Source organism: Lutra lutra, chromosome 9 (assembly GCF_902655055.1).
Source record: "Lutra lutra chromosome 9, mLutLut1.2, whole genome shotgun sequence".
Classification (NCBI taxonomy): domain Eukaryota; kingdom Metazoa; phylum Chordata; class Mammalia; order Carnivora; family Mustelidae; genus Lutra; species Lutra lutra.
In genome coordinates, this window is record NC_062286.1 from 55427152 (window position 1) to 55453127 (window position 25976).

General features: G+C 39.1%; 1 protein-coding gene across 1 annotated transcript in view; it reads left to right on the forward strand.

Annotated features, from left to right (window-relative positions):
• Positions 1–25224, forward strand: part of DNAAF10 (dynein axonemal assembly factor 10) — a 101351-nt gene extending 76127 nt beyond the window's left edge. The window contains 11 exon segments of the mRNA XM_053447884.1: positions 1666–1957; positions 1960–2024; positions 2100–2252; positions 2254–2554; positions 11477–11577; positions 13665–13795; positions 16352–16453; positions 18055–18170; positions 19294–19428; positions 21995–22092; positions 24337–25224. Coding sequence (XP_053303859.1) covers positions 1666–1957; positions 1960–2024; positions 2100–2252; positions 2254–2554; positions 11477–11577; positions 13665–13795; positions 16352–16453; positions 18055–18170; positions 19294–19428; positions 21995–22092; positions 24337–24544 — 1702 coding nt within the window. The 3' untranslated portion in view covers positions 24545–25224.
• The last annotated feature ends 752 nt before the right edge of the window (positions 25225–25976 follow it).

Here is a 25976-nt window from a genome sequence, read left to right on the forward strand (position 1 = left end):
GTTTAAGCAGGGATCTTGTCCTTAAAGGCTTTACTAGATAACTGCAGAAATAGCTGCTATTCATAAAATCCCAGCCACTAAAAGTGGCAGGCACCGCAAAAGGTGCTTCACACACAACAGCTTCTAAAAGTTACGTAATACAAGTTCTATATTTGAGAAAACTGAAGTACTGAAATGTGAAAAAGGCAGAATTCTGAAACAGGTCTGATTCCAAAAGTATCATTTTCATTCTTCCACAAAGACTCCAATTTAGTTGAGGAGACCACATATTTGACAAATTTCTAACTACACAAGGTTGTATAATGCACGTATAAAACTAGCTCACAGTTCCAATCTTGTATGTGAACTTGGGAAAGTCCCATAGGTGCTCCAGGTCTTAAGTTTTCTCATTTGTAAAATAAAAACGGTCAGAGTGGGGGATCCTTTCAGGACTAACAAGACTCACCTGCTAGTGAACGACTTTGATGACTCTGACTAACCTACTCCTTTGACTCGGTTTCCTCACATCTAAATGGTGGGGATTATGACTACTTCACAGGCCTGTCTGAAAGATTAAAATGACGTGGGGCATGTCAAAGCACCGCTGTGTGCCTGGCATCCTGCGGTCCCAACAGGCATGAGTGGAATCCTAATTGATGCCCCTGCGAGTCGTAAGACAGCCAAGCACAGTAAGAGTGTAGGCTCCGCAGAAATGACTGAAACACACAGCAATCCTAAAGAAGAAAGCTCTTGAGCCAGACTCCAAGGGATGCCTGGAATTGAGGCTGGAAAACAGAGTACGGAGTAGAGGGCTTTCTTCAAACAGCAAAGTCCCCCACAGGTGTGGACATAAAAAGGTTCAAAGAGTTGGTCAGACGAACTTGGGACTTAGATCCCTACTTAAAAGGCAAGTTCAGGGACACCTGGGTGTCTCAGTTAAGTGGCTGCTTTCAGCTCAGGTCATGATTGCAGTGTCCTGGGATCCAGCCCCATATCCGGCTCCCTGCTCTGCTAAGAGCATCATAAAATACACGCACAGGCATAACCAATATTTTGGTTATGACCTTTTGTCCACCTTATGAATTCAACTAGCATTTGTGCTGAAGCAGATTTTGAAGACATTCAAGAAGTTCAAACTCACTATACTACTTGCGAAAACTGCATAACGACCACTTAACAAAATAAGTCCCATTAAGGAAAGTCTATTCACGCCTTTTCACCCGTGTAGGAAAAAGAAACCCTAATATATTGGGAAATGGTTGACATTCTCCTTACCCTAATTTCCACATTCCTCGACTTCAAGTTAAACCGTATCTGAAGTCCCAAATGTTCTACAATAGGAGTAAATATCTTCATCCAGTTCTCTTTTAATGGCGTGTATCTGTTAGCTGGGACTGGAATTTTCCTTGTTTCTTCTTTCCCACTCTACAATAAAAGAACACACAAGTCGGGAGATGTATCGAGGGATGGAGGCGGAGCTGTAAACTGACAGCTCTTCCACAAGAAGCTTTCTTTAACTGAAAAACTGAACTTCGTGCAAGAGAGTCCCTTCTTTAAGGACGTCAGTGAAGAAGAGCCCCCGCACTTTCATCATCCCCCAGAGACCACCGGCATGGCCCACCTTTGGCTCCGGTCCCTTTCCCGTCCCACGGTCCCCGCTAATACCAGGAATCCATCCCCGGCGAGGGGAGGGAAAACGGGCCTCTTCGCGGGCCGGGCCTCCTCCGTGTCCATGCGGCCCGCGTCCCCGCCGTCCCCCGCGGCGGACAGCTGCTCAGCCTGCCGTTTCTTCGCCCGCCGGCCACCCTTGCGGGTGACTTGGGTGAAGCCGTCCTCGGCCCCGGCGCTCTGCGCCTCCATCTCCGTTTCCATGCCCGGTTATCTCCAGCTCCGACATGTGCTTCCGGCTCGAACGCGTGCGCCGCCGCACCGCGCAGGCGCGCCACGCAGGGTCCAGCGTCCGCCAACCAGCCCCAGGCCCCCGCCCCGATTCCTAAGAAGTCCCACGCAGGGGACCTGAAGCAGGGTTTTGTGCGTTTGCTGGGGTAGGAAGGAGGGGACATCCTAAAATATGCCTGATTTCTCTGGTGCCCCTCTGGCTCCGCCACTCACAGCCGAAGCAATTGCCATCTCCAATATGTGTATGGGGGAATGGCAGTAGGTAAAGACGATGAGTAAGTTTGTGCTGTCAGTGAAGAACTATCGGCTTGACTTCAGTAGCGCATCAGGCATTATCTGAGACAACTAAACCCAGCTCGCCAGGGCGAACAAGGCGACTACGGCAAGTGGGAGGGGGGTGGAAACTGTTGTCTATGTTTGGAGTTTGGTTTCCCGGTTAGTGTTTTGTCAGGCTCTGGATGTGCTGGTGGTTGGAGGGGAAACCGGCTGGACTATGTCGGCCTTCGAGAAACCTCAGATCATCGCCCATATCCAGAAGGGCCTCAACTACACGGTATTTGACTGTAAATGGGTGCCCTGCAGCGCCAAATTTGTGACCATGGGCAACTTCGCCCGGGGCACCGGCGTCATCCAACTGTACGAGATCCAGCACGGGGACCTAAAGCTGCTTCGGGAGGTGGGTGCCGGGCGAGACTGCCCAGTTCCAGGATCTGCCGTTGGTGAGGGGGCGAGTGCGGATCCGGGGGTGGGGGAAGTTTGTATTTCTTTTTGCCCCAGCCTCCGTCCAGCGTCCGCCAAAAGCACAGCTCGAGCTGCGCGGAACCAGCGAAGGTGATCGCAGATCGAGGAATACTTCCGACATAAAAGGCTTTGGTTCGAGTCCTGAACTCTCGGCTGGCCAGTTCATCTCCTTGCTGGCCCCTTCCTGCAGCCACTCTTCCATTCCACCACGAGGTCTCTGGGAAGTGACATTAAGACTTCGTATCTAGATTCGAGGTTTTAGGCGGTGGGCAGTTGTTTGTGGAGAGTCGATTTAAGTAATAATATAAATAGTAAATAGTAAAATATTCTTTCATACAAGCAGAGACAAGGCAGGCACCAGGATGCCTGCACTGTAATGGGAGGAGACAACGCAACCATTTATTATTAATATTTCTCTTTATTTATTCATGAGAAACAGAAGAGAGAGAGGTATAGGGAGAAGCATGTTCTCAGCGGAGCAGGGAGCCGGATGTGGAACCCGATTTCTGGACCCTGGAATTACGACCTGAGCCAAAGGCAGACGCTTAACCGACCGAGCCACCCCAGGCGCCCCGTAACTATTTATTCTTTCAACAAGTTACCAATTCATTGCCTAGTAATCCCAGGCATGTGAATGAGATTGTCTCCGGTCTCATGGAGTTTATTTTCTAGTGGGAGAGAGAATCAGATAATCAAACCGACGATGCATAAATACAAACCGAGATGTATTCTATAACGTGAAGTAACACGGTTCTGTGAGAGTGAAACAGATTTCGGATAAATAGAAGCTAACTAGGCTAAATTAGGAGTAGAGGAGGTGGTTTCCAAAGAAAACAGCATCAGTGGAAGCTCCGGGAAGGGAGCAGACTTTGCAAGGTCTGTAGGTCATTTAAAAGATCTACTCCTTTTTAAACGGTACATCACTGAAGGACTTTAACTGGGTGTGGCAAGATCAGGTTCACAAGTTTAGTGAAGATCATTAGTGAAAGAATTAGAGAATACTGATGTTAACATCCTTACACTTGTTCTTAAAATGCATCGATTTCAGGTGATCAGTCATAAGTATTTAGTGTTCTAACAGACTACAGAGAAGGCTGAGAACTTCAGGGCTTAAAACAATGGAGAGAGGGGCGCCTGGGTGGCTCAGTGGGTTAAACCTCTGCCTTTGGCTCAGGTCATGATCTCAGGGTCCTGGGATCGAGCCCCACATCGGGCTCTCTGCTCAGCAGGGAGCCTGCTTCCCCCTCTCTTTCTGCCTGCCTCTCTGCCTACTTGTGATCTCTCTCTCTCTGTCAAATAAATAAAATCTTAAAAAAAAAAAATGGAGAGAGTCTGCTTGGACCAGATAGGCATTAAACTGGTAGATAAAGGATGAATACAGTTTGGCAAGCTTGGATGTGAAGGTATATAAGGTCCCATCCCACTTTAAATTTCTATGAGTGCCAGTTTTCTTGTTCAGTTTGTCTTTTCTAGCCAGGTACTCAAGAGTTCCTAAACATGGCTTATTCTCTTCTACCTGCCTTCGGTTGCACACCACTTAGCTCCTTTGCACCTGTTAATGTTGCTATTTTAGGGTCCAGTTCAGATTATTTGACTTAGGAAATCCCTTTCTGATCTCCTCACAAACTTCTCTACACTGCATCCTTCTGGTGATTATTATCCGCTCCAGGAGTATGTAATTGTGTCCCATTTATCTCTAATTAGATTGTAAGCTCCTGGAGAGTAAGGATAGTGTCTTTTGTTAGTGTGGTTTGTAAGGTTCAGCCATTCAATAAATTGCTTGTTAAAAGAAAGAGTGAACGTATATCTGTATAAGGATGTATCTTGGGAAATTTAAATATTGGCTTATTGATCATTAATCAACTGGCATCAGGGTTTGAACAAATGGGAAACATTGGAATAGCCGACAGAAACTGACAGGTAAATATTAGGAACAAATACCAAATACCATCAAATTTCACCAGAGAGCATTTACAGACTTGTGACTTTTTAAAAATAAAATATACTTTGTGTACATTTCAGGAATACACTTGTTCCACAAAGTGAAATAGTGCCCTTTGTCTCTATATATTGGCAACCTACTATTTCAAGATACTATGTTAAAGAAGGACAAAAGGTACTTGAAAGATGAGTTTCTTCTTCTAAAGAGCCTCCTGAAGAGAGGATAAGACTAATGCAAAAACACTTTTAAGAACTTAGATTACATTTGGTTGTGATGGTGCAGTGGAAAAGGGTATCAGTTTAATACAGGCTCAGTGATTCTCACCCTCACTGTGTGTCAGGATCCGCTGAGTATGTTCTGTTGTCGCTGTTGTTGTTTGTGTGTGTGTGTTTTAAAATACTCATGCCTTGGTCCCACCTTAAGGAATTCTGATGCAGTGGGACTTTTTTTTTTAAGTTTTTATTTATTTATTTGACAGACACAGCGAGAGATGGAACACAAGCAGGGGGAGTGGGAGAGGGAGAAGCAGGCTTCCCGCAAAGCAGGGAGCTCCATGTGGGGCTCAATCCCAGGACCCTGGGATCATGACCTGACCCAAAGGCAGATATTTAATGACTGAGCCACCCAGGCGCCCTGCAGTGGGACTCTTGCAACTACACTAGAGTGAGGCCTAGATATCAGTATTTTTAAAACTTCAACGAGGTGAATCTAACAACTTACCAGTGTTGACTACCATTGGGCTAGATGAATTAATGAAATACTTAGGTCTTCATTGTGGAACCACTTCAAGTCATGTGTTCCACAGCTCATGCATCCAAGGTAAAAATGTGTGAAGGAAGCAAATAGGTCTTCATTGACGGCTGCCTTTTCTTGTTACTAAGGACAGACAGGGAATGAGGGCCTTCCCGTACAGCTGAGCACTTCGCTCTACCACACACAGGATTGCAGGGGTCCAGGGAAAGCTGAAATCTGTTTCTTTCTCATCAAACTTGACAAATGTGAGACTTCCTCATCCTATAAAGGACAGCTTTTCTCTAATTGGCATAAAGGACGAGGGATGGCCCTGAAAAATGGAATCACAGTTGTGGATGTTTATACTGTAAAAATAATAAGGCAATAAATTTCTCCTTTTTTAGTCCCAGTGCCACTGAGTTCAGTGCTTGTTACCATTTGGTTGACTAACCCTTTTAATGTTAATTAAAGTAGTGCTGGGATATGGAGGAGGAAATACTGACAGGCTGTACTAGACCCACCCACAGACAGAACAAAAATAGCTCTCATGGGAATTATCCATCATGGGCTTCCTTAATCATGTTCACTTATTGTAACAAAGAGAACCAACAGCTGGGTCCAAAATGATCATTTATGGTGTGTCATACACCAAAAGTTGTTAATATATACCAAATTTTCTTTGTGGAACACATTTTTTTTTAAGTTAATTTTTTTTAAGGTTTTATTTATTTATTTGACAGAGATCACAAGTAGACAGGCAGGCAGAGAGAGAGGAAGGGAAGCAGGCTCCCCGCTGAGCAGAGAGCCTGATGTGGGGCTCAATCCCAGGACCCTGGGATCATGACCTGAGCCGAAGGCAGAGGCTTTAACCCACTGAGCCACCCAGGTGCCCCTGTGGAACACATTTTATAAAATCTTTTTAGCCAGGTTTTTTTTTTTTTTTTTTCCCCCAGCAAGAGAAATTTAAGTAACCACTGGATTTTAAAAATCTTTCTTTTCAAAGATAAAAGTATTTAACAGGCAGGGAGGGAGCCTTTTATTAACTATAAAAAGTTGGCTTCACTCCAGCACCCCTTCTTTAAAAAGCTATTATGATTTCCATGAATATCTTAGAAAGAGAAAACACCCCTGCTTCTGTAAGACCATTTGCCAGCAGAGCTCAGCCCTTCTCAGCAAACTGCAATCCTCACTGTCCTGCAGATGATGTTTATACATTTGAGTTTTTTTAATGTTCTTATATTTTGAGTTGAATTTGACTCTTGGCACAGCAGACTACTACTACCTATAAATCTCTTTATTTTTCTTGGATATAAGGAGAAAAAACATGAGGGAAGCATAAATACCATGTATTTATATCTTGTAAAGATACGAATCAAGGTAAAAACTGAAGGACACAAATCTGAAAGTAGATTCAGTGACTATACCATTTCCCTCACCAATCCATTTCAAGGTTGGAACATTTTCTTTGGTACTTCTAATGACTCTTGTGTTTATTGAATGGGGGCTACATACTGAACTTTATTTAATTGATTTACATGTAGATCTGGGGGCAGCCTAGTTTAGTATAAAGAGCTTGGAGTCTTCCTGGCTCTAGAAACCTTGAGCAAGCCCCGTCCTCTGAACCTGCTTCCTCATCTGGAAAGGAGTGTTCCAAATACTTTGCTTGCAGTTGTCTTAGGAAGAAAAGGGATGGCCTAGCCATCTAGAACATATCTGATATATGTATTCAATATATGGATGCTGTTTTCATCCTTGCATATAAATGACACCAGAAACTATATGGTGTATCATGTGAAAAGTGGGAGAAATGAGAATATGGACTTCAGTAATGGTTTCTCTCTCCCCGGCACTAGGATGAGAGATTGATAGATATTCCTTTATGCTTTGAGTCAATGAATGTTGACCACCTACAAAGTGTTTAACAGATGGGACAAGGTCCCGTTCTCATGGCACTCACTCTAGAAAGGATGGGGATAGAGAACTGAATAAATAATTTTATTGGTAAATGCAATAAAGAAGTTTAAACTGGGTGAGTGATCGTGATTTAGGGGTTCCACTTCAGAATGGAGGAGCATGGAAAGTCTCTTAAAGGAAGTGACATTTAAACTGAAATCTGAATTAGGAGAAGAAAGACATGATGATCTGAGGGAAGAGCAATTCAGGCAGTGGTAATAGTAAATGCAAATGTCCTGAGGTAGAATCAACTTCGTTGTGTCTGAAGAGCAAAAAACTAAGCTGCAGGTGTGGCTGGAGTGTAGTAGAGAGGAGAGAAGCAGGAAATAAGGCCAGAGAATCAAGGCAAGATCTCAAAGAGCTTTGTACCTTTTTTCTACCACAGGCCTTGGTGACACTCTAAATATAGGTGCATTTTATTTCATTCCATTATATTTCAATAAAGACTGACTTTCAGAATTTGTGCAATGACACATGGAAATATCTAGTATAGGATCTATTGTAATAGAGTGGTTCTCTGGTTTCTTTCCTTTTAAGGTAGGGATTTTCAGATGTGTTCAGGAGCCAAAATGTCTGAACATTGTGATGCTGTTTTTGGAACTCCATAAAACATTGGTATAGTAAGTTCCAATTCCTCACAAAGAAGGGGTTTTCCAGGGGCGCCTGGGTGGCTCAGTGGGTTAAAGCCTCTGCCTTCGGCTCAGGTCATGATCCCGGGGTCCCGGGATCGAGCCCCACATCGGGCTCTCTGCTCAGCGGGGAGCCTGCTTCCTCCTCTCTCTCTCTGCCTGCCTCTCTGCCTACTTGTAATCTCTGTCTGTCAAATAAATAAAATCTTTAAAAAAAAAAAAAAAAAAGAAGGGGTTTTCCAGTAGAAAAATCTGGCTATTTTATCATACTGTGGTCTTGATATCACATGAAATAACCATACATAAATTTTTAAATCTTCATTTCCAGGTTTTCTTACTGGTGTACATTTGCTAATATTTTCTAATAGGTAAGCTAAAAAATATCCAAGAAAACATAAGTTTGAGAAAAACATATCCATTAGCTTTTTTAAGTTTGTGTGTGTGTGTGTGTGTGTGTGTGTGTGTGTGTGTGTAAATTTATGTTGGTACCAGAAGATTGATGTGTTCCGGGAGCATGGTTTGAGATTCTCTGCCCCAAATGGTTAAAAGGTGAAAGTTAGATAAAGAAATCACATAGGGAGGGGGCACCTGGGTGGCTCAGTCAGTTAAGTGTCTGCCTGCCTTGGGCGCAGGTCATGATCCCTGGGGGATCAAGCCACGCATCGGGCTCCCTGCTTGGCGGGAAGCCTGCTTATCCCTCTCCTACTCCCCCTGCTTGTGTTCTCTCTCTCGCTGTCTCTCTCTTTGTCAAATAAATAAATAAAATCTTAAAAAAATAATAACATAGGAAAGTTTTTCTTCCCAATTTTTTATTACCAGTCTTCAAAGAACTATGTATGTAATATAGGGACTGAAAAGTAGAGGTTAGTTTTGAAGGTAAAACTCTCCTGTGGCTTAGGAAGAAGACATACCCCATCAGAGACCCCAGGGGATAGTGGAATTGTGGGAAGCAGCGTGCTTTAGGTGGTGGAAGAGGAGAACATGGGAGACTGCTCTTCCCAGGTCTCTGAGAAGAATTTTCCTGGAGAGTTAATACATGATGCAACCTCCCCACAGCTGCTAATCCCCTGAGTCCCTGGAACCATGTTCCTGTCTATCCCGATGCTTACCTGATAGGCCCATCTTCATCCTGTACCTCCAGCTGTGGGAACTATGACTGGTGACTTCTTGCTTGGCGCACCCAGGCCCAGTGTGAGACAAATGGAGGAAGGAGTTGGTGTCTATTTCATCAGTTGGCATAAGCTGGAACTCTGAATTACTTTAACCCTAGAAATTGTGCCACAATAGTGATTAAGGACTATATCACCATTGATACATAATTTTAGTTACTTGTATTTAGGGGAGGTGGAGGGTAGGGAGCATATAAGTGATCTGTTGTTGCAAACTACTTTGGCTTTTTGTTGTTTTGTTTTTGATAGAGATCACAAGTAGGCAGAAAGGCAGGTGGCGGGGGGAGGGGAGCAGACTCCCTGCTGAGCAGAGAGCCCCATGCGGGGCTCAATTCCAGGACCCTGAGATCATAACCTGAGCTGAAGGCAGAGGCTTAACCCACTGAGCCACCCAGGTGCCCTGGAAACTACTTTGTTAAACTGACAAAATTTTGATCCTTGGTGTTGCTGCATTATAAGGTAACTTTTATAAAATTAGAGAAGTAACTGAAATGAATATCAGTTTTCTGAATAACTGAACTATCAGACCACATATGTATTAAAAAGAAAAATATGATTCTGTGATTTTGTGCTTCTCATCAGTGTGGTCTTTTACAACCGTGTTGTTATGTGTTGTTATCGATGACTGCTTTTGATTACTGGGCAGTTCCAAGGAGGCTGTGAATGCTTTCCTGTAGACCTGGCTACATAGTAACTTGCTAATTTCTCCCAAACAGCCAGAAAGCTCAACAGGCTGGGAGTTTCCAAAACCCTGCACCATATAATCATACTTTTGAGCCAGGAAAGAAAAGTTTACAGTTTGTGTTAAGTGAATTTTCTTTTCTTTTTCTTTGAAAATTGCTAGGTATACTCTGTATGGAAGTGCTCAGCCAAACACTGGAAGTGTCAGGGAAATTATTTTTTTAAATTATATGAAATAGGCTAAACCCAGTAGGAGGGATGCAGATTGGCTCAGAACTGAAAGGTTACAAGAAGAAATCTAGAAACTGGAGCTTTCTGTGGAGAGAAAAAAGTATATCCAGAATATTGTTATGTCAAAACAAAAGAAAGTGAAATGAAAATATATTATGGGCCTTCTTATATTAAAGCAAACCTATATATGCTTGTAAATATGTAGAAAAAGGTCTAGAAGGATGGAGATTACTACTGGGGAGCATCAAAAGGAAACTCACTTCTTGATGTTTTTTTGTTTTGTTTGAATTTGTATAGGGAACACGTATTACTTTTGTACACACAAAACTTAGAGTTTAGAAGAGATTAAATAGGAGGAATAGTTTTGCCCTGTTGAGGCCAGCAGTAAATGGGAGGATACAGGGCTAGAGGATGGTGTCAGCAGGTATCAGGTAGCTGCCTCATCTGGTTCCGCATTGCCCAGAGTTCCCAGGGTTTAAGGCAGCAGCGCACTCCGGGAGGGACTTCAGTGGCCTGGGCAGGTGGGGTCGGGGTGAGTGGGGGCAGCAGACAAATGGAAAGCATCAGGAAGTAGAAGATTAGCAGAGGCCCCACAGAGGTGTGGGCGTAGATGAGAGTAGCATAACGCATAGGTGTATGTGGGAGGAGTCGGAGAGGTAGTGATGCTTTGATTGTAAGCTTCTTGAGGGCATGGCCAGTCTCCTTCATGTTTGTATCCTATTCTGCCTAGTCCATTGATTTGCATTTAGTAGGAACTCAATAAAAATGCTGAATGCCTGAGTTGGGCAAGTGTATAAAGCTGTATGCTTCGAGCTCTTTGCTTGTGGTGGGATATGATATCATTTCCGAGGACCCTTTTGGTGATATGGTCTATACATGATTTCCATAAGCCATATTAATTAAATAGTACATCAGTGTGTAGTTGTTTTACTACTGTGATTATATGCAATACGGGGAGCAGTTGCTTCTTAAAGAAACATCAAAATACTGTCTAATCCATACCAATAGCAGTGCCTTTGGTACTCACATGTATACAAATCTCTATGCATTGATAAGGTCCCAGAGAGAATAAGGACATAAACATTCTCAGTTTATAGGGTCCTGCAGGGAAAACTATAAGAGATACATAAACATTTTTGTTCCAGAAGCCATCTGGAAGGAATAATATCTTCATTATGTTCTCATTTCTGCTGAGGATCTTAGAGAAGAATGGCACATTAAATGCTGAAATTTTCATATTTGCAAACCAATGGAGATGGTATACTTGTCAGTATTTGAATGTCTCATTAGTGAGATGAGAGAAAAGGCAAAATTAAAACTCATTCTCTTTGACAGTTACATACTTTTAAACTATAGGAAAGTGACTAGAGGAAATGCATGATAATTTTGATCAGAAAATGTTTTAATTGCTTTTTATATTATGTGTCTTATTAAAGTTCCATAATAGAGCCATAAATATCATGAATTATAAATAGCTGCTTATATAAATAATGTATCCTCTCTTCCTCCCTTCTGTCAAGATTGAAAAGGCCAAACCCATTAAATGTGGAACATTTGGTGCAACATCTTTACAGCAGAGATATTTAGCTACTGGAGATTTTGCTGGAAACCTTCATATATGGTAAGATTATTTAATCAATATTAAGACATGAGGTAGGCTATTCCTTTGAGTAGTCTTGTTGCTCTTCCTCTGAAAGAGAGAATTCTAATTTTAACATTTCTTGTTCAATTTTAACTATTTGTAAAAATGCAAGAATTGTCTTTTAATACACATTTTTAGATTTTATATTCAAAACCCCTTTAAAAATACTGTTTTTCTGTAGATATTTTGCATAATGTTACCAGTATTTATTTCCACACCAGCTGTTTGGTGCTAGCATTTAATACTTTATAAGTGTACATAAAGGGCTCTCCCCACACATGTGTAACACAGAGAAGTTTGATATTGTTAACATATCAACAGGACAATTGGCATTACAGAATCATCTACTGAATTTTTTTGGTTTAATTTTTTAATGTAGAATCCTCAATTTATTAAAATTTTTTTAATACTTTAGCTAACATCTAAGCACAACTTTTTAGGAAGACATCTGTTGAACAAATCAGTATAAACCTGTTATAAATGAACAAAACTGTAATTATGCCAAATGTTTGTAATTTTCATGTTCTACCTAGAGTTATTTCTTCATATTTAAGTTAATTTGCAGGAATTGATATTTCTCCTTAATTACTTTTCAAGAATATCTCTTATTTTAACTGTGTAAAGTATATATAGTAATGTTCTAGAAAGAAACGATCGTCTCTGCCTTGTGTTTTCAAAGGTGACCTTTCTTGACTCTCACTTAGAATCTGTTGCTTTGTAATTGAATTACTCTGACATATTTATTTTAGAATCACAATATAAAACAGAATGAAGCTATATTTTAACTTCCCTTTGCTTTAACTGCTAAATACTTAAGTTCGCATTTGTTGGAATGCTTACTGGTTCTTATATGCTGTGTCATATTCTTTCAAAGAAATGGGGAGTGATGAGCCTGATGGTTATTTTTAAAAATAACGTATTTCAGTATAAGAATATGCAAAATATATAAACTGTTGACTGTCTTCCTAACAGAGTGCCTTGGAATAGTTACAGGTATTACTGACTTATTTTCATTGTTAAGTCTTATAATTTCATGTTATAAAAAGCAGTGTTTTAAAGTCTGTAAAAACAGTAAAACAGTTCTTTTAAGTAGAATCTCAGCCCTGTTTAGTCTTGATTCTTTCAATGATGCTACAAACATAAACAGTGTCTCTGAACTAGGTTGAGCTACCTGAAATTTTAATTAGGGAGATTTGACCAGTAAATCGTGGCCTAGTAATAAGGTAGGATTACATTTCATGGATAGCTACATTAATTTTTTTTTTAAGTGTAGGTTATCAGAAACTGATTTGTTATAGAAAAATACGATTTAGAAGCTCTAGTAGAAAAAAGGGAGACAGGTGAAGGGATATATTAACGTAACCTACTTGAACCATTCATCACCCTGCCATCTTGGGTAGATTCAGGCACTCGTGGTGTGTACTTTTCTGTGTTTCTTTCTCTTAACTAAACTACACTTAGACACACTTGCCTTTGTTTTGACCAGCATGATGATACACTGAAAAATATGTAAAGAGAGGAAAATAGTATGGAATTTAGTGAGAAAATAATACGTTATAAAGGGAGAAATGTATACAAAGTAAACACTACTCATATTTTATCCTTCCAAAAGATCTCAAGATCAGACTTCCAAGACCTATTTGGAAAAAGCATTCTGAATTACTTTGAATTTACTCTTTGTTTACAGTAGTGATTATTAGATTTCAGTGACCCAAAGGGTTAGCCGATTTGGGGCTCCTCATCCATTACATATGGGGAGGAGCCCACATTTTTTATCAAGCTTGTCTGGTAAGTCATGTGCAAAGGTCCTAGATAGATTATCTCCGAGAATCACTAAGTGGGCTCAGGACGTAGAGTTCCAAGTTGAATTATGACAGTTCTCATTGAGGGTTCGAAAGAAGCTCAAGTGGAGAGAGAATATTGGAAGTAAATGTATAAATTAGCTTCACAGCAAAGCCCTTATTTTTAAACAAAAATCTAAGTACAGTATGCATTCTTAAATTTCAGTAGTGCACTAAATGTTTGGGACACATGGAGTAAGTAAGAAGCTGTGTTGTGTTGTTTAGGAATTTGGAAGCTCCAGAGATCCCAGTATATTCCGTAAAGGGCCATAAGGAAATTATAAATACCATAGATGGTGTAGGTGGACTGGGAATTGGGGAAGGTGCACCAGAAATTGTGACTGGCAGCCGAGATGGTAAGTTAAAGTATTCTTTGTATTTCAATTTTTTTTTTTTTTAATTTAGATAAATCTTTGTGCAACAGTACATCTTCTCTTATGGAAATCCTCTTTGGTAGCCATGACTCCCTAAATCTAACTGTACTTTATTAACAGGCAAGTTTAATTGCATATCCCTCAATTGCCTCAGACTTTTGGGTGTTTTGAGATAGAGGCAGAGCACTTACTATTTTAGCTTTGAGCTAGTTCAGATCCTAACAATCATAGTTTCCTATGAACTTGGAAAGATTTAAAATTAATTTACAGGTTTTTGAGACAGCTGACAATATAATTATTGGTGGGTGGCAGCTTTTCACCTTTTGGGGGGTGGGGAGGGGCAGAGGGAAAGAGAGGGAGAATCTTAAGCAGGCTCCCTGCCCAATGCACAGCCCAACCCAGGGCTCAATCTCATGACTCTGAGATCATAACCTGAGCTGAAATCAAGAGTCGGATGCTTAACTGACTAAGCCACCCAGGCACCCCTCACTTTCTTTTTTTAAAAAGTAGAATTAGTACTTGTGAAAATTATCGTGTTGACAGCTGGCTGAACATCGACGTTCTGTGGTTCTTCCACTGAGCATTATGAAAGATCCAAGGGCACGAACTCTACTTTTCTACCTGTGGTGACTAACGGGCCAGGTCTATTGGTGTCCAAAGATGTTCTGAATTCCTGTAAGAGGAGTCAGAATTTGTTGCTTCATGATGGGTACATAAACAATTTGGTACCTTAGTGGGTTTGGCTAGTTTTTAATGGCTGCTCAAGATCATGAGGAAATTGTTTTAAAAGAAGTGAGATATATATTTTTCTAATAGTTATTCAAGAGTATCTGTGTTTCAGAAATCAATTATTCCTTTTAATAATAGAAAAAATATGAAATAGGGGAGGAAAAATAGCATTCAATCTACCACAGTAGCATAACCCTTAGATTTGTTTTCCTTTCCAGTCTTATATACCATTTTAAAAAGTTTTCAGTGTGGATATGATTTTTGTCTTTTTTTATTTTGTGCTTTGTCATATGTGAATGTTGCTGTTTCCATCATTACCATTCTGATGACTGTAATATTCTATCCTATGGATGTGTCACAGGTGCCCTTAACTATGTCTTTGTTAAGCATTCAGTTTGCTTTAAGTTTTTGTTTATTGTTTTGGGAGAGTGACTATAAAATAATGAGGGAATGAGTATCATCATGTATATAACTTTTTAGAATAAGCATACTTTATTATTTTTAAAAGTTATTGTCAGACTTTCTGAAGTATTCACGTCCATTCTGAACTATGATAGATGAGGTGGATTTCCAGTCTATCCTACCAGCATTGATTTTCCTTTTTTCCCCTAATTTTATAGTTAAAAATAGTATTCCATTCCAATTTGTGTTAACGTCTTTCTACATTTGTTTTTCAGTTAGTTTTGCTTTGTGAATTTTGTTTATGTTCTTTGCTCATTTAACTATTGCAAATTTCATATGCATCTTATCAATTTGTATGAACCCTCTAGCGTAATAAAATAACCTCTTGTCACATTTGTGAGCATTTTATTCTCTTTAAAGTAGCCTTTTTAATAACCGACTTTATTTTATCCTTGGAGATAAATCTAGTGGGATATCTCCCCTTTTCCTGAGTTTATTATCTCTTTTAAGGACTTTTCACCCTTGTCCTGTTCTCTCTTAAGTACTTGCCTTTTAGCCATTTTATTAAATGCATTTGTATTTCTCATAGGCAGTGGTGAGTTTAGTTAGTAGTCCTGCAGTTTGCATTAAAAGGAGAAGCAATGAGAAGAAATATGTGTTAATTTTATTTAATATTTCCCTCATCTCTACTGCCACAGGGAAATTAAACTTAATTGTATGTGAGATAGTATTCTAAAACCCCATATAAGAAATCATAAATGTAAAAATTAGAGTTTGTTCATCTGTATAAGAAAAATGCCCATGATTATATGGTAGTATGGAAAAGAATTAACGCTGATATTCTTCTAAATAAATAGTACATTAGGTTTAGACTCAAAGAAAGACATGATTTGAGTCAGTAACATTTGTGTTTCCCTTGTCAGTTATACCTTGTTGGTAACTTTAGAACAGTTGTTGGCTTTTCTTATCTATTAACTTGGAAATCAAGTCTGATGGTAACATATGGGTTGTATCTGATATTAAATACAACTTGCCCGGGTGCCTGGGTGGCTCGGTGGGTTAAGCTTCTGCCTTCAGCTCAGAACATGGTCTCAGGGTCCTGGGATAGAGCCCTGCATCGGGCTCTCAGCTCAGCGGGGAGCCTGCTCCCCTACCCCCCCGCCTGCCTCTCCACCTACTTGTGATCTCTGTCTGTCAAATAAATAAATAAAGTCTTCCAAAAAAAAAAAAAAAAAACCAACTTTAAATACAACTTGCCCAAGTAGAAGTCAGAAATACATGAATATTTTTAAGTGCTATACTATCTGTAATATGGCCGTATACACAGGAAGTCATAGGAAGAGAATGCAGAAAAGAAATGTCATCAATCACTATTGAATTTTGCCAACTCACTTATATGCACAACAGGAACTGTGAAGGTGTGGGACCCAAGACAAAAAGATGATCCTGTTGCTAATATGGAACCTGTACAAGGAGAAAACAAGAGAGACTGTTGGACTGTGGCATTCGGTAAATTATTGAAGAACCTTGCATTTGAGGTATCAGATGGTAAAAAGCACAGTGCTTCGAGAAATTCCCAATAGTCTCATCACACTCTGTTTTGTGGATTATTCTGATAGTTTATTGAGGCAAATAGAGGTGGTGGTTAATGTCAGCCTCCGGGGCCTCGGTTTGAATCCTCGCTTTGTTATTTCTTGGCTGAGTGAAGTGGGCAATTTACTGAGCTTCTCTTTTCCTTAGTTTCTTTATTTATAAAGTGGAACGAATAATAGAATTTACCTAATAGTATTATGAGGATTCAATGAATTAATACATGTAAAGTTCTTAGATTTGTGTTTAAATTATTAAGTGCTCAAAAATATTTGCTACTATTATATACTTCCGTTTAACTAGATAATGTTGACCTAGTTTAGAGCCAAATGCCATTAATGGAGCCAAGCAGAGTTTCAGATGCTCGAAAGTGACCTAACAAATCTTACATTATATGCTACACAGAAGATGTTTATTTTCTAGAACATAGTTATGCCATTACAGAATTATTTGTTATAATTTGATAAATGTGTTCTTCTGTTACTATACATAAAATGAATATTGACTTTGTAGGACTAATTGATGTGTGCCCTAGTATCTCTTACTGAGAGCCATAATTAAAATAATTTTTGCTACTAAAGGATATGGGTCATACTTAGTTTGAAACCTGTATGTTCTTTCTTCGTTTTCTTAGTATAATCCTGTGTTGATAACAGACATTAAAAATTTGATTTAACAGTATATGTGAACTGTTTAACTTTCATACATTATTTTAAAATTGCAGTATTTTGTAATCAGAGGAAAGTTTTAGGTTTCTAATTAAAGAAAAAACAAGTTCTTATATAGGAATTGCTATGTTTGTACATTATGAACAATAATATATAAACTTAGTACATGTACAGTTTGGTGAGAAATTTCAGGATTTGTATTTAGAATCATCATCTAAAATTTGATATGATAATTAAAAAGTAATTACCTGTGGGTCCATTAATGCCTTTCATCTTTGATCTAAGGGATGTAAGTGCAGTTTTAAATTTGGGACATTAAGTTTGAAAAATAATCCATTATTTTTACTCTTCTATGAATGTCAAGTATGTCCAGAATACTGTGGACATGCAAAGGTGAGAGAGATTCCTAGTCTTGCCTTAAGAACCTTGTAGTTTAGTAAAGAGGGCATGATATCCACACTAATTATAGTGCAGGGTAGGAATGATAAAAGGTCACAAGACGTGTAGATGAATATAGAAGGACTCTCGAGACTTCCTAGTCTGCAAATATTGTAGAGAAAGAACATTTGCTTTGAACTTAGACTCCAGTGAACACTTTCACTTACCCCTTCAGTAGAGAATCTCAGCAAATGAGCTTTTTTTTTGAAAAACAATGTTAGATAACCAACTTAATAATCTTGATGTCCTCTCAGGACTAGCAAAACGAGATTCTGCCTAGTGTGATTTTGTGTGTGTGTGTGTGTGTGTGTGTGAGAGAGATTTGGTACAAGCTATATGTGTCGTTTTATAACATTATTTTAGCAGCCTTCAAATGAGCATTTGTACAGATCTGCAATGTATCTTGATTTCTAGGCAATGCTTATAATCAAGAGGAACGTGTTGTTTGTGCTGGCTATGACAATGGGGATATCAAACTGTTTGATCTCAGAAATATGTCGTTGCGGTGGGAGACAAACATAAAAAATGGGGTAAGGTATATTTGGTTGCTTTATAGCTTGAGCATGTTTGTGTCCACCTCTGAACTATTTCATAAGGAGAGCGCCTCTAATGACTCATCTTGTACAGCCCCTCTGCCAGTGGTTTTTAACTTTTGGGTCTGTGGAGCCCTTTGAAAACTTAATGAAAATCATGGAGCCTCTCTTCAGGAAGTGAACACATACTCAGATGTGGTATGACAATCCCTGGTGAGTCACCAGTCCCTGTGGCCTATCTGAGGACCCCTGTAGCTATGCAGTGTAATATTAAAATGAGCTAGTAAGAGGCCTTTTTCCCTGCTAATATAAGAAAGCCTGAATAGTAACAGCCTCCCCAAGTACTTGGAGATTTTTGGGTCCTGAGTCATATACCGTATACCATTAGTAAAGAATGTGGTTCCTTCCTGTTTTCTAAAATTAGCTTTGGTTGCATTATATAAAATAACTATGTAACAATAATAAAAGATTATATAGCTTTCCAAATTAATCTTCTAGACAGGGGAACTCAAAATGGTTTATTGATCCTATGAACCAAGAAGAAATTTTTTCAGTTAAAAGTATTTGAGGGAAGGGCGCCTGGGTGGCTCAATGGGTTGAGCCGTTGCCTTCGGCTCGGGTCGTGATCTCGGGGTCCTGGGATCGAGTCCCGCATTGGGCTCTCTGCTCAGCAGGGAGCCTGCTTCCCCCACCCCCTCTGCCTGCCTCTCTGCCTACTTGTGATCTCTGTCTGTCAAATAAATAAATAAAATCTTAAAAAAAAAAAAGTATTTGAGGGATGCCTGGGTGGCTCAGTTGGTTAAGCCGCTGCCTTCAGCTCAGGTCATGATCTCAGGGTCCTGGGATCGAGTCCCGTGTCAGGTTCCTTGCTCGGCAGGGAGCATGCTTCTCTCTCCGCCTCTGCCTACTTGTGTGCTCGCTCTCTCTCTCTCTCTCTCTGACAAATAAATAAATAAAATCTTAAAAAAAAAAGTATTTGATGTATTGATCCTCAAAAGATAAAGTGATTATTTAAATGCTTTCACATGAACTGATACTTTTAAAGTTGTTTTACTTAGTTTAAAAGAGCCTCCTGAATAATAATTATTAGGCTATTAATAATAAATATTTTCTATTTCAGGTATGTAGCTTGGAGTTTGACAGAAAAGACATAAGTATGAATAAGTTAGTAGCTACATCACTAGAAGGAAAGTTTCATGTTTTTGATATGAGAACACAGCATCCAACGAAAGGTTTTGCTTCTGTTTCAGAGAAGGTAAATATGAGGGAAATGTCTTTCTATGAACAGAAATATTCATAGCTTGTTTTAGACTAATAAATAGAATTAGTCACCAAGGTTCCTTCCAGGTCTTTATATGAAAGGAGCTATTTTTAATATATTCTTGTGGGAACTTGACAAGTTTTTCTGTGCAGAGAATACTTTCTCAAAGTTTATCAGTTTTAGATTTCTTGATTATAATAAAGGCCTCAGTTGGCTAATAATCTTATTTTGTACTTTAGGAACAATCCCAAGACAACAAGCTGATGTGAAGAATTAGATCAACAAAATCTAGCCTGGTGTTTTCTAATAAATATATAATATTTGTGTTAGTATCTACATACTTTTCAGAACATATCAACACATATACCTTATGTCATTTCTTCACATTTTATATTCTGGTTTGCTATATTAAGTGAAATTATTTAAAGCATCAATCATGGGCACATAGTAGGTTCAAAAAAATTCTTCAGTCAGTCACTTACACATATATACATACTTTACCTTATTCCAGAAGTATTTGAGGTAGCTTAGAAGGAAACATATGGTATTACAACCTCAAAAATAGATGAAGAAAGCAGAGCACAGGGAAAATACTGGTTAAAGAAAGAAAAAAACTATGATGAAGCCTGCAGTAAGGACTGCATCAGCAAGCTGAAACACCCTGTTGTTGGCCAGAGATGGGTTGGGAATGTGACTCTACCTTCCTTGAATGTGAAAGTAAAGATCAGTTACAGATTTGTAGTTTCTATAAGATTAAAATATATAAGTTGCTCAGGAAATAAAAATTTACTCTCTTGCGCTCCCCCCCTCCATTGTGGATTCAGCAGTACTTCTCAAACCTTCCTATTTTGTCTGGTTATTACTGTTAATTATTATTATCACTGCAGATAAATTGCTGTCACTGCCTGATGAACTAAATCTTAACAAGGCAGCTATAAATTGCAATATTGTTTGCCTTTGTTATTTCTGAATATACTTATGTATCTACAAACAATATAAAGCACTTTGTTAAATTATCCTTTATACAATTATAACACTTTTCTCATCCAGTATATATTTTAAGATTTTATTTATTTACTTGACAGAGCACAAGTAGGCAGAGCAGCAGGCAGAGGGAAAGGGAGAAGCAGGCTTCCTGCTGAGCAGAGAGCCCAACGCAGGGCTCGATTCCAGGACACTGGGATCATAACCTGAGCCAAAGGCAGATGCTTAATCAACTGAGCCACCGAGGCACCCCTCATCCAATATATTTTAAGAGGTCATGTCCCCTTTTGCTTTTTAGTTTTTTGGTGGTTTTTTTTTTTTATCAGCTTTCAGAATCAAAGGAGAAGTTTAAAATTGAAATAGATTTTAACAGCTTGAACCCACTCAGTTGAGGAGTCTTACACACTTAAAGGGTATATTTTGAGATATGGGATTTTAATCTGCTAATGGTAATCCTTTTATAAGACTATTAAGTCAAATGCCAAGACTAATCACTCACTGAAATGTGAAGTATCTAAGAATGACTTAGATCTAGTTGGTCTCACTGTCTCTGCAAACAGAATCTTTCCTATTTCCCACCATCCGACTCTCCTCCCTCCTTTACACTTCTCAGTCCTTCTCCCTGCCTCCCTCCATTTCTCTCTCTCTCTTTCTCTCTCAAATCCCTTATAGTGAATATTACACCATTAACATTGATTTATTAGCTGTTGTCGAGGTGCTAACCTCTTTTAGTTTAACATGACTGATAAAGACCCTGGCTTATTATGGCTTTAAACGCCATTTATAAGTCCTGTGATCCCTATTTTGAAGACTAGACAGGTCAAATGGTATAAATTAAAGATAAGGCTCTGGGAGCTTTAAGTTAAAGTTCATTTGGTGTAATGGAACTTCTTGTAGTTCCTATTCAGTTTGCTGGAAACCTGAAACTGCTGTAAAAAATAAAGTCTAGGGGCACCTGGGTGGCTCAGTGGGTTAAGCCTCTGCCTTCAACTCAGGTCATGATCTCAGGGTCCTGGGATCAAGCCCCATATCGGGCTCTCTGCTCAGCGGGGAGCCTGCTTCCCCCTCTCTCTGCCTGCCTCTCTGCCTACTTGTGATCTCTTTGTCTCTGTGTCAAATAAATAAATAAAATCTTAAAAAAAAAAGTCTACTTTCTTTTTTTCTTTTTTTTTTAATTCAGTATCCTTTTTTTTCCCCTTAGGAGAAAGTATATGTGTTTGTATTTCGAGTTTTTCTTCTCTCTCAGAGTGAGCTAGAGATACTTAAATGTGTAAAAATCTATTTGCATAATTTATATGGTACTATAAACTTATATGGACTTTTAATGTAACATTTTTTAATCCAGTAGAACTTTGTTTCATAAAGCAATAAAGAAAAATGATGCTTTTCTTAATTTGTGATGGACTCCTATAAATCTCTGTAGCCCTTACGAAGAGATGTGCCAGAAATACTTTACTTTTATGGCAGTTGAAATTATAGTAGTAAAAAAAAATTTTTTTACAGAGTTTCTCTTCTAGGGCAGTCTTTGTTTATCATATAAACATAAAAACTAGTTATGTGCCTCTCATCCTCATAGGCTCATAAATCAACTGTGTGGCAGGTCCGACACCTGCCACAGAACAGAGAGCTCTTTCTGACAGCTGGAGGCGCCGGCAGCCTTCACCTCTGGAAGTAGTAAGTCTCTGCCTGTGCACGTTGCTGCTTTTTAAGTTACTGGTGGGAGGAAAGTAGGATTGGATTGAACTTTGTTGTCTTTCTTCCTCCTTTGACTTAGTTCATTTTGAAATGATTTTAAATTAAATGGTATTACATAAGTGTTATTTTTGTCAGCTTTTTAAAACAGTAATGTACTTACTTTACACTTAGTAAATATTAACCTTCTTTTGACACTCTGCATATACTTGTCATTGTAGTTGTGTCTTCCATATATCAGGGTACCTTAGGAATCATTCTTTTCATAGGTTTAAAATCGTGGTTTTTTAATTAAAATTGTTTTTGTCTTTTTTTTGTTTTGATATGAAAATTGTGACTGAAGGCTTTTTGGAAATATTACCATCTGGTCATTACAACACTACCTCTAGAGAATAACAAAAGGGTTGGAATTCTTTTTTTTAAGATTTTATTTATTTATTTGACAGAGATCACAAGTAGGCAGAGAGGCAGGTAGAGAGAGAGAGAGAGGAGGAAGCAGGCTCCCCGCTAATCAGAGAGCCCAATGTGGGGCTCAATCCCAGGACCCTGGGATCATGACCTGAGCCCAAGGCAGAGGCTTTAACTCACTGAGCCACCCAGGTGCCCCAAGGGTTGGAATTCTTAATTTTAGATCCTGATAATTCACTTGCCCAAGTTCAGATACCACTGTAATGAAAGAACCAGAAGAGCGCCAAGGTCCCAGTGGGTCTTCGGGAAAACTTGGTCATTGAGCTTGCTTTCTGTGTGCTGTGGGCTGCCTGAGTTACAGCTGTAGATGTGCCCTGAATCCCAAGTCCCTAAGGTGGCATGTACGAGGTCAGCTGCTCATTTAAAAGGCGCAATAAAAGATGGGAGTGAATGGTATTTCTTTTTCCATCACTCAAGGGAAAAAAAAAAACCTAATAACACAAGCCTGCAAATGAAAGATACTTCAAAAATAAAGTTTGATTAATGATATAAGAAGAAAAACACCAGGGGCGCCTGGGTGGCTCAGTCGTTAGGCGTCTTCCTTCAGCGCAGGTCATGGTCCCACCGTCCTGGGATCGAGCCCCACATCGGGCTGCTTGCTCCTTGGGAAGCCTGTTTCTCCCTCTTTCACTTCCCCTGCTTGTGTTCCCTCTCTCGCTGTGCCTGTCTCTCTGACAAATAAATAAAATCTTTAAAAAAAAAAAAAAAAGAAGAAGAAGAAGAAGAAAAACACCATCTTCAGTATAGCTGGGACTTCCACATTTGCAAAATACATGTCTATTTATTAGCTCCTTTTAGAAGCTAGCAGGGAAGCTGAAAAACAGGGCTACATTTGAAAAGTGTTAAGGTATTTAGGGATCTAGCTGACAAAAAAAAAAAAACAAAACAAAACCCACAAAACCCAGAGTGAATGCATTAGATCAACATCGTATAGTTTTTGTGAGTAAAAAGCAGAGGAAAAGTTTTAAGAATTCTGGGAGCATGCTGGGTAGACAGACCATTTGGTAACTACTGTTTCCCTAAATCTTGCCCATTGTCCTTCCCTGATTTCTTCCAGCCCAGTCTGTACTCCCCATTAGGCTCTGCCTGTGTCCTTAGCTAAGCCATATAGCAGCGCGTCACTATTCTGCCTGGGAACCAAACTCCTTAGGCTGCTTCTTTGAAGAACTGGTTCCCGTTTTCTTTGTAATCCACGTATGGAGTTGTATTCCATGTGATGTGCAAACACATTTACAGCTAGAATGTTTGATGATTGGGGACTTGTGTGTAATTAGAAATTGGAAGTTTATCTCAGTATGAACTTTAATCCTTACCAGAACAGATATCTAGTATAATCTTCAAACCGGTTTGGAGATTTGCTGTCGGAGTATTACCAGCAAAAGAGATTTGCTTTAAGTAAAATGATACTTAGCTTTTTTTCCATTTGCCAGTCTCCCTTGGTAGTAGTGCAGTTAAATTCTGTTACTGAGCACACGAGAGTTCCTAGAACATCTTATCTAGTTAATTCAGAAACTGTTTTTTGAATGAATGGACCCCAACATGCTGATTTTTTTGTGTGTATATTTGAAACACACACACACACAAACACCCATATATTCTCTTTATTGGTATAAAACAACATTAGAAAGATTCTTTAAGTAGTTATCAGTTGTAGTAATCAACATAGAAATAAAAATAGAGCTACTGGTCTATATGCTTGTAAACACAGTGTGGAGAATGCTGAGATTTCTCTCCTTACTACTCTGGCCTTGTTCGCAGTGAATACCCTATTCAGCGGTCAAAGAAAGATTCTGAGGGAGTAGAGATGGGAGTTGCGGGCTCCGTCAGCCTTCTGCAGAATGTCACCTTGTCTACTCAGCCCATTTCCAGTTTGGACTGGAGTCCAGATAAAAGGGGTCTCTGCATCTGTAGTTCATTTGATCAAATGGTAAGAGTATTGATTATTACAAAACTCCATAAAATTTGATCTGAAGACTTAGGACTTGAAACCTTCCAGAGGAACACTCCGAGTATTTAGGACATGCACTGGGATCCTCCGACCCTCACTGAACAGAGCTGGATTTGACTGATGAAAACAGACCCCAGATACCAACGTCCAGACTAGCCTTTCTGTGGGTGTGAAACACAGAGTGCTGTCTTCCAGCGACCGGAGTCAGAACTGGTTTGCTGCAGTGGGACACCACTATCTCCAGCTCTGTCCATCTTCCCTCCATTTCTAAGAAGAAGTTGATACTTGTCTGTATTTAAAATTTGTTCTTCATCCCCAGAGTTACATATTTTACTGTAACACTTGGTTTAAAATAGTTCTAAAAGTACTGTGAATTAACTTCGTAAATATACTTGGAGAGATTTCAGTGTCAGTAAGTTTCTGTAAAGAATATTACTTTCTAAAATTCCAAAATGGCATGGTCAGACTAGATTTGGGTAACTATTTTCAGCTGTGTAACTCCTAAAATGAAATATTATTTACCAAGTGAATATTTACAATGATCTCTTTTTACTTAAAAAAAAATAGGAGTCAAATTAGATTTTTGGTTATTGACTGGTAAGTGATGTTGAGATGTATAAGATAATGGAGGTTTTCTAGCCTTATTTTTTGTCAAATCTTTTCATATATTTTATGAATAAATTTGTTTTTGAAATCTATGGAAGTTTTGATTCTATTAATTTTTAACAGTAGTAATAAAGCCAACACCATCACATCTTTGTTTTGTAAACCTCTTCATTCAGTAGGCTTCTTTAATGTTCCTCAGATCTTACACGTAGCTCGGAGGCACTCACTTTCATTAAGCCTACCCTCCCTCACTCCTCAGATCAGGAATCAGCCACCTAAAACATTTGAAATATGTAAGAGTCCTGTGACTTCATGGGTTCCTGGAAAGTCATTAATCTGGAATATTAAATTCAGAAAATTAACCTTTTAAAAAATCCCCAAGATATTTTTTTTTGCTGTGGACATAATTATGGAAGTAAAAATTAAATTGAACTTAAAGCCTGTACCTGCTGGTGTTTTGGGTTTGGGTTTTTTTTTTTTTTTTCAATTTTCAAAGAAAAATGAAAAATTTGTGAAATTCTTAGAAAACTTGTATTTGGTGATGTAATTAGAGAGGTTTTTAAATCAAGAACAATAAATACTTCGATTTCATTAAATCTAAGATGTCATCAATTGTAAGATGAACTTCAACCACTAAGAAAGGAAAACGCTGTCCTAGAAACCCATACACACTTCTTATGACTCAGCATTTCTTTAATGTTCATTGGATATATATATATATTTTTAAAGATTTTATTTATTCAACAGAGAGAAACACAGTAAGAGAGGGAACCACAAGCAGGGGGAGTGGGAGAGGGGGAAGCAGGCTTCCCGATGAGCAGGGAGCCCAACGCGGGGCTCGAAC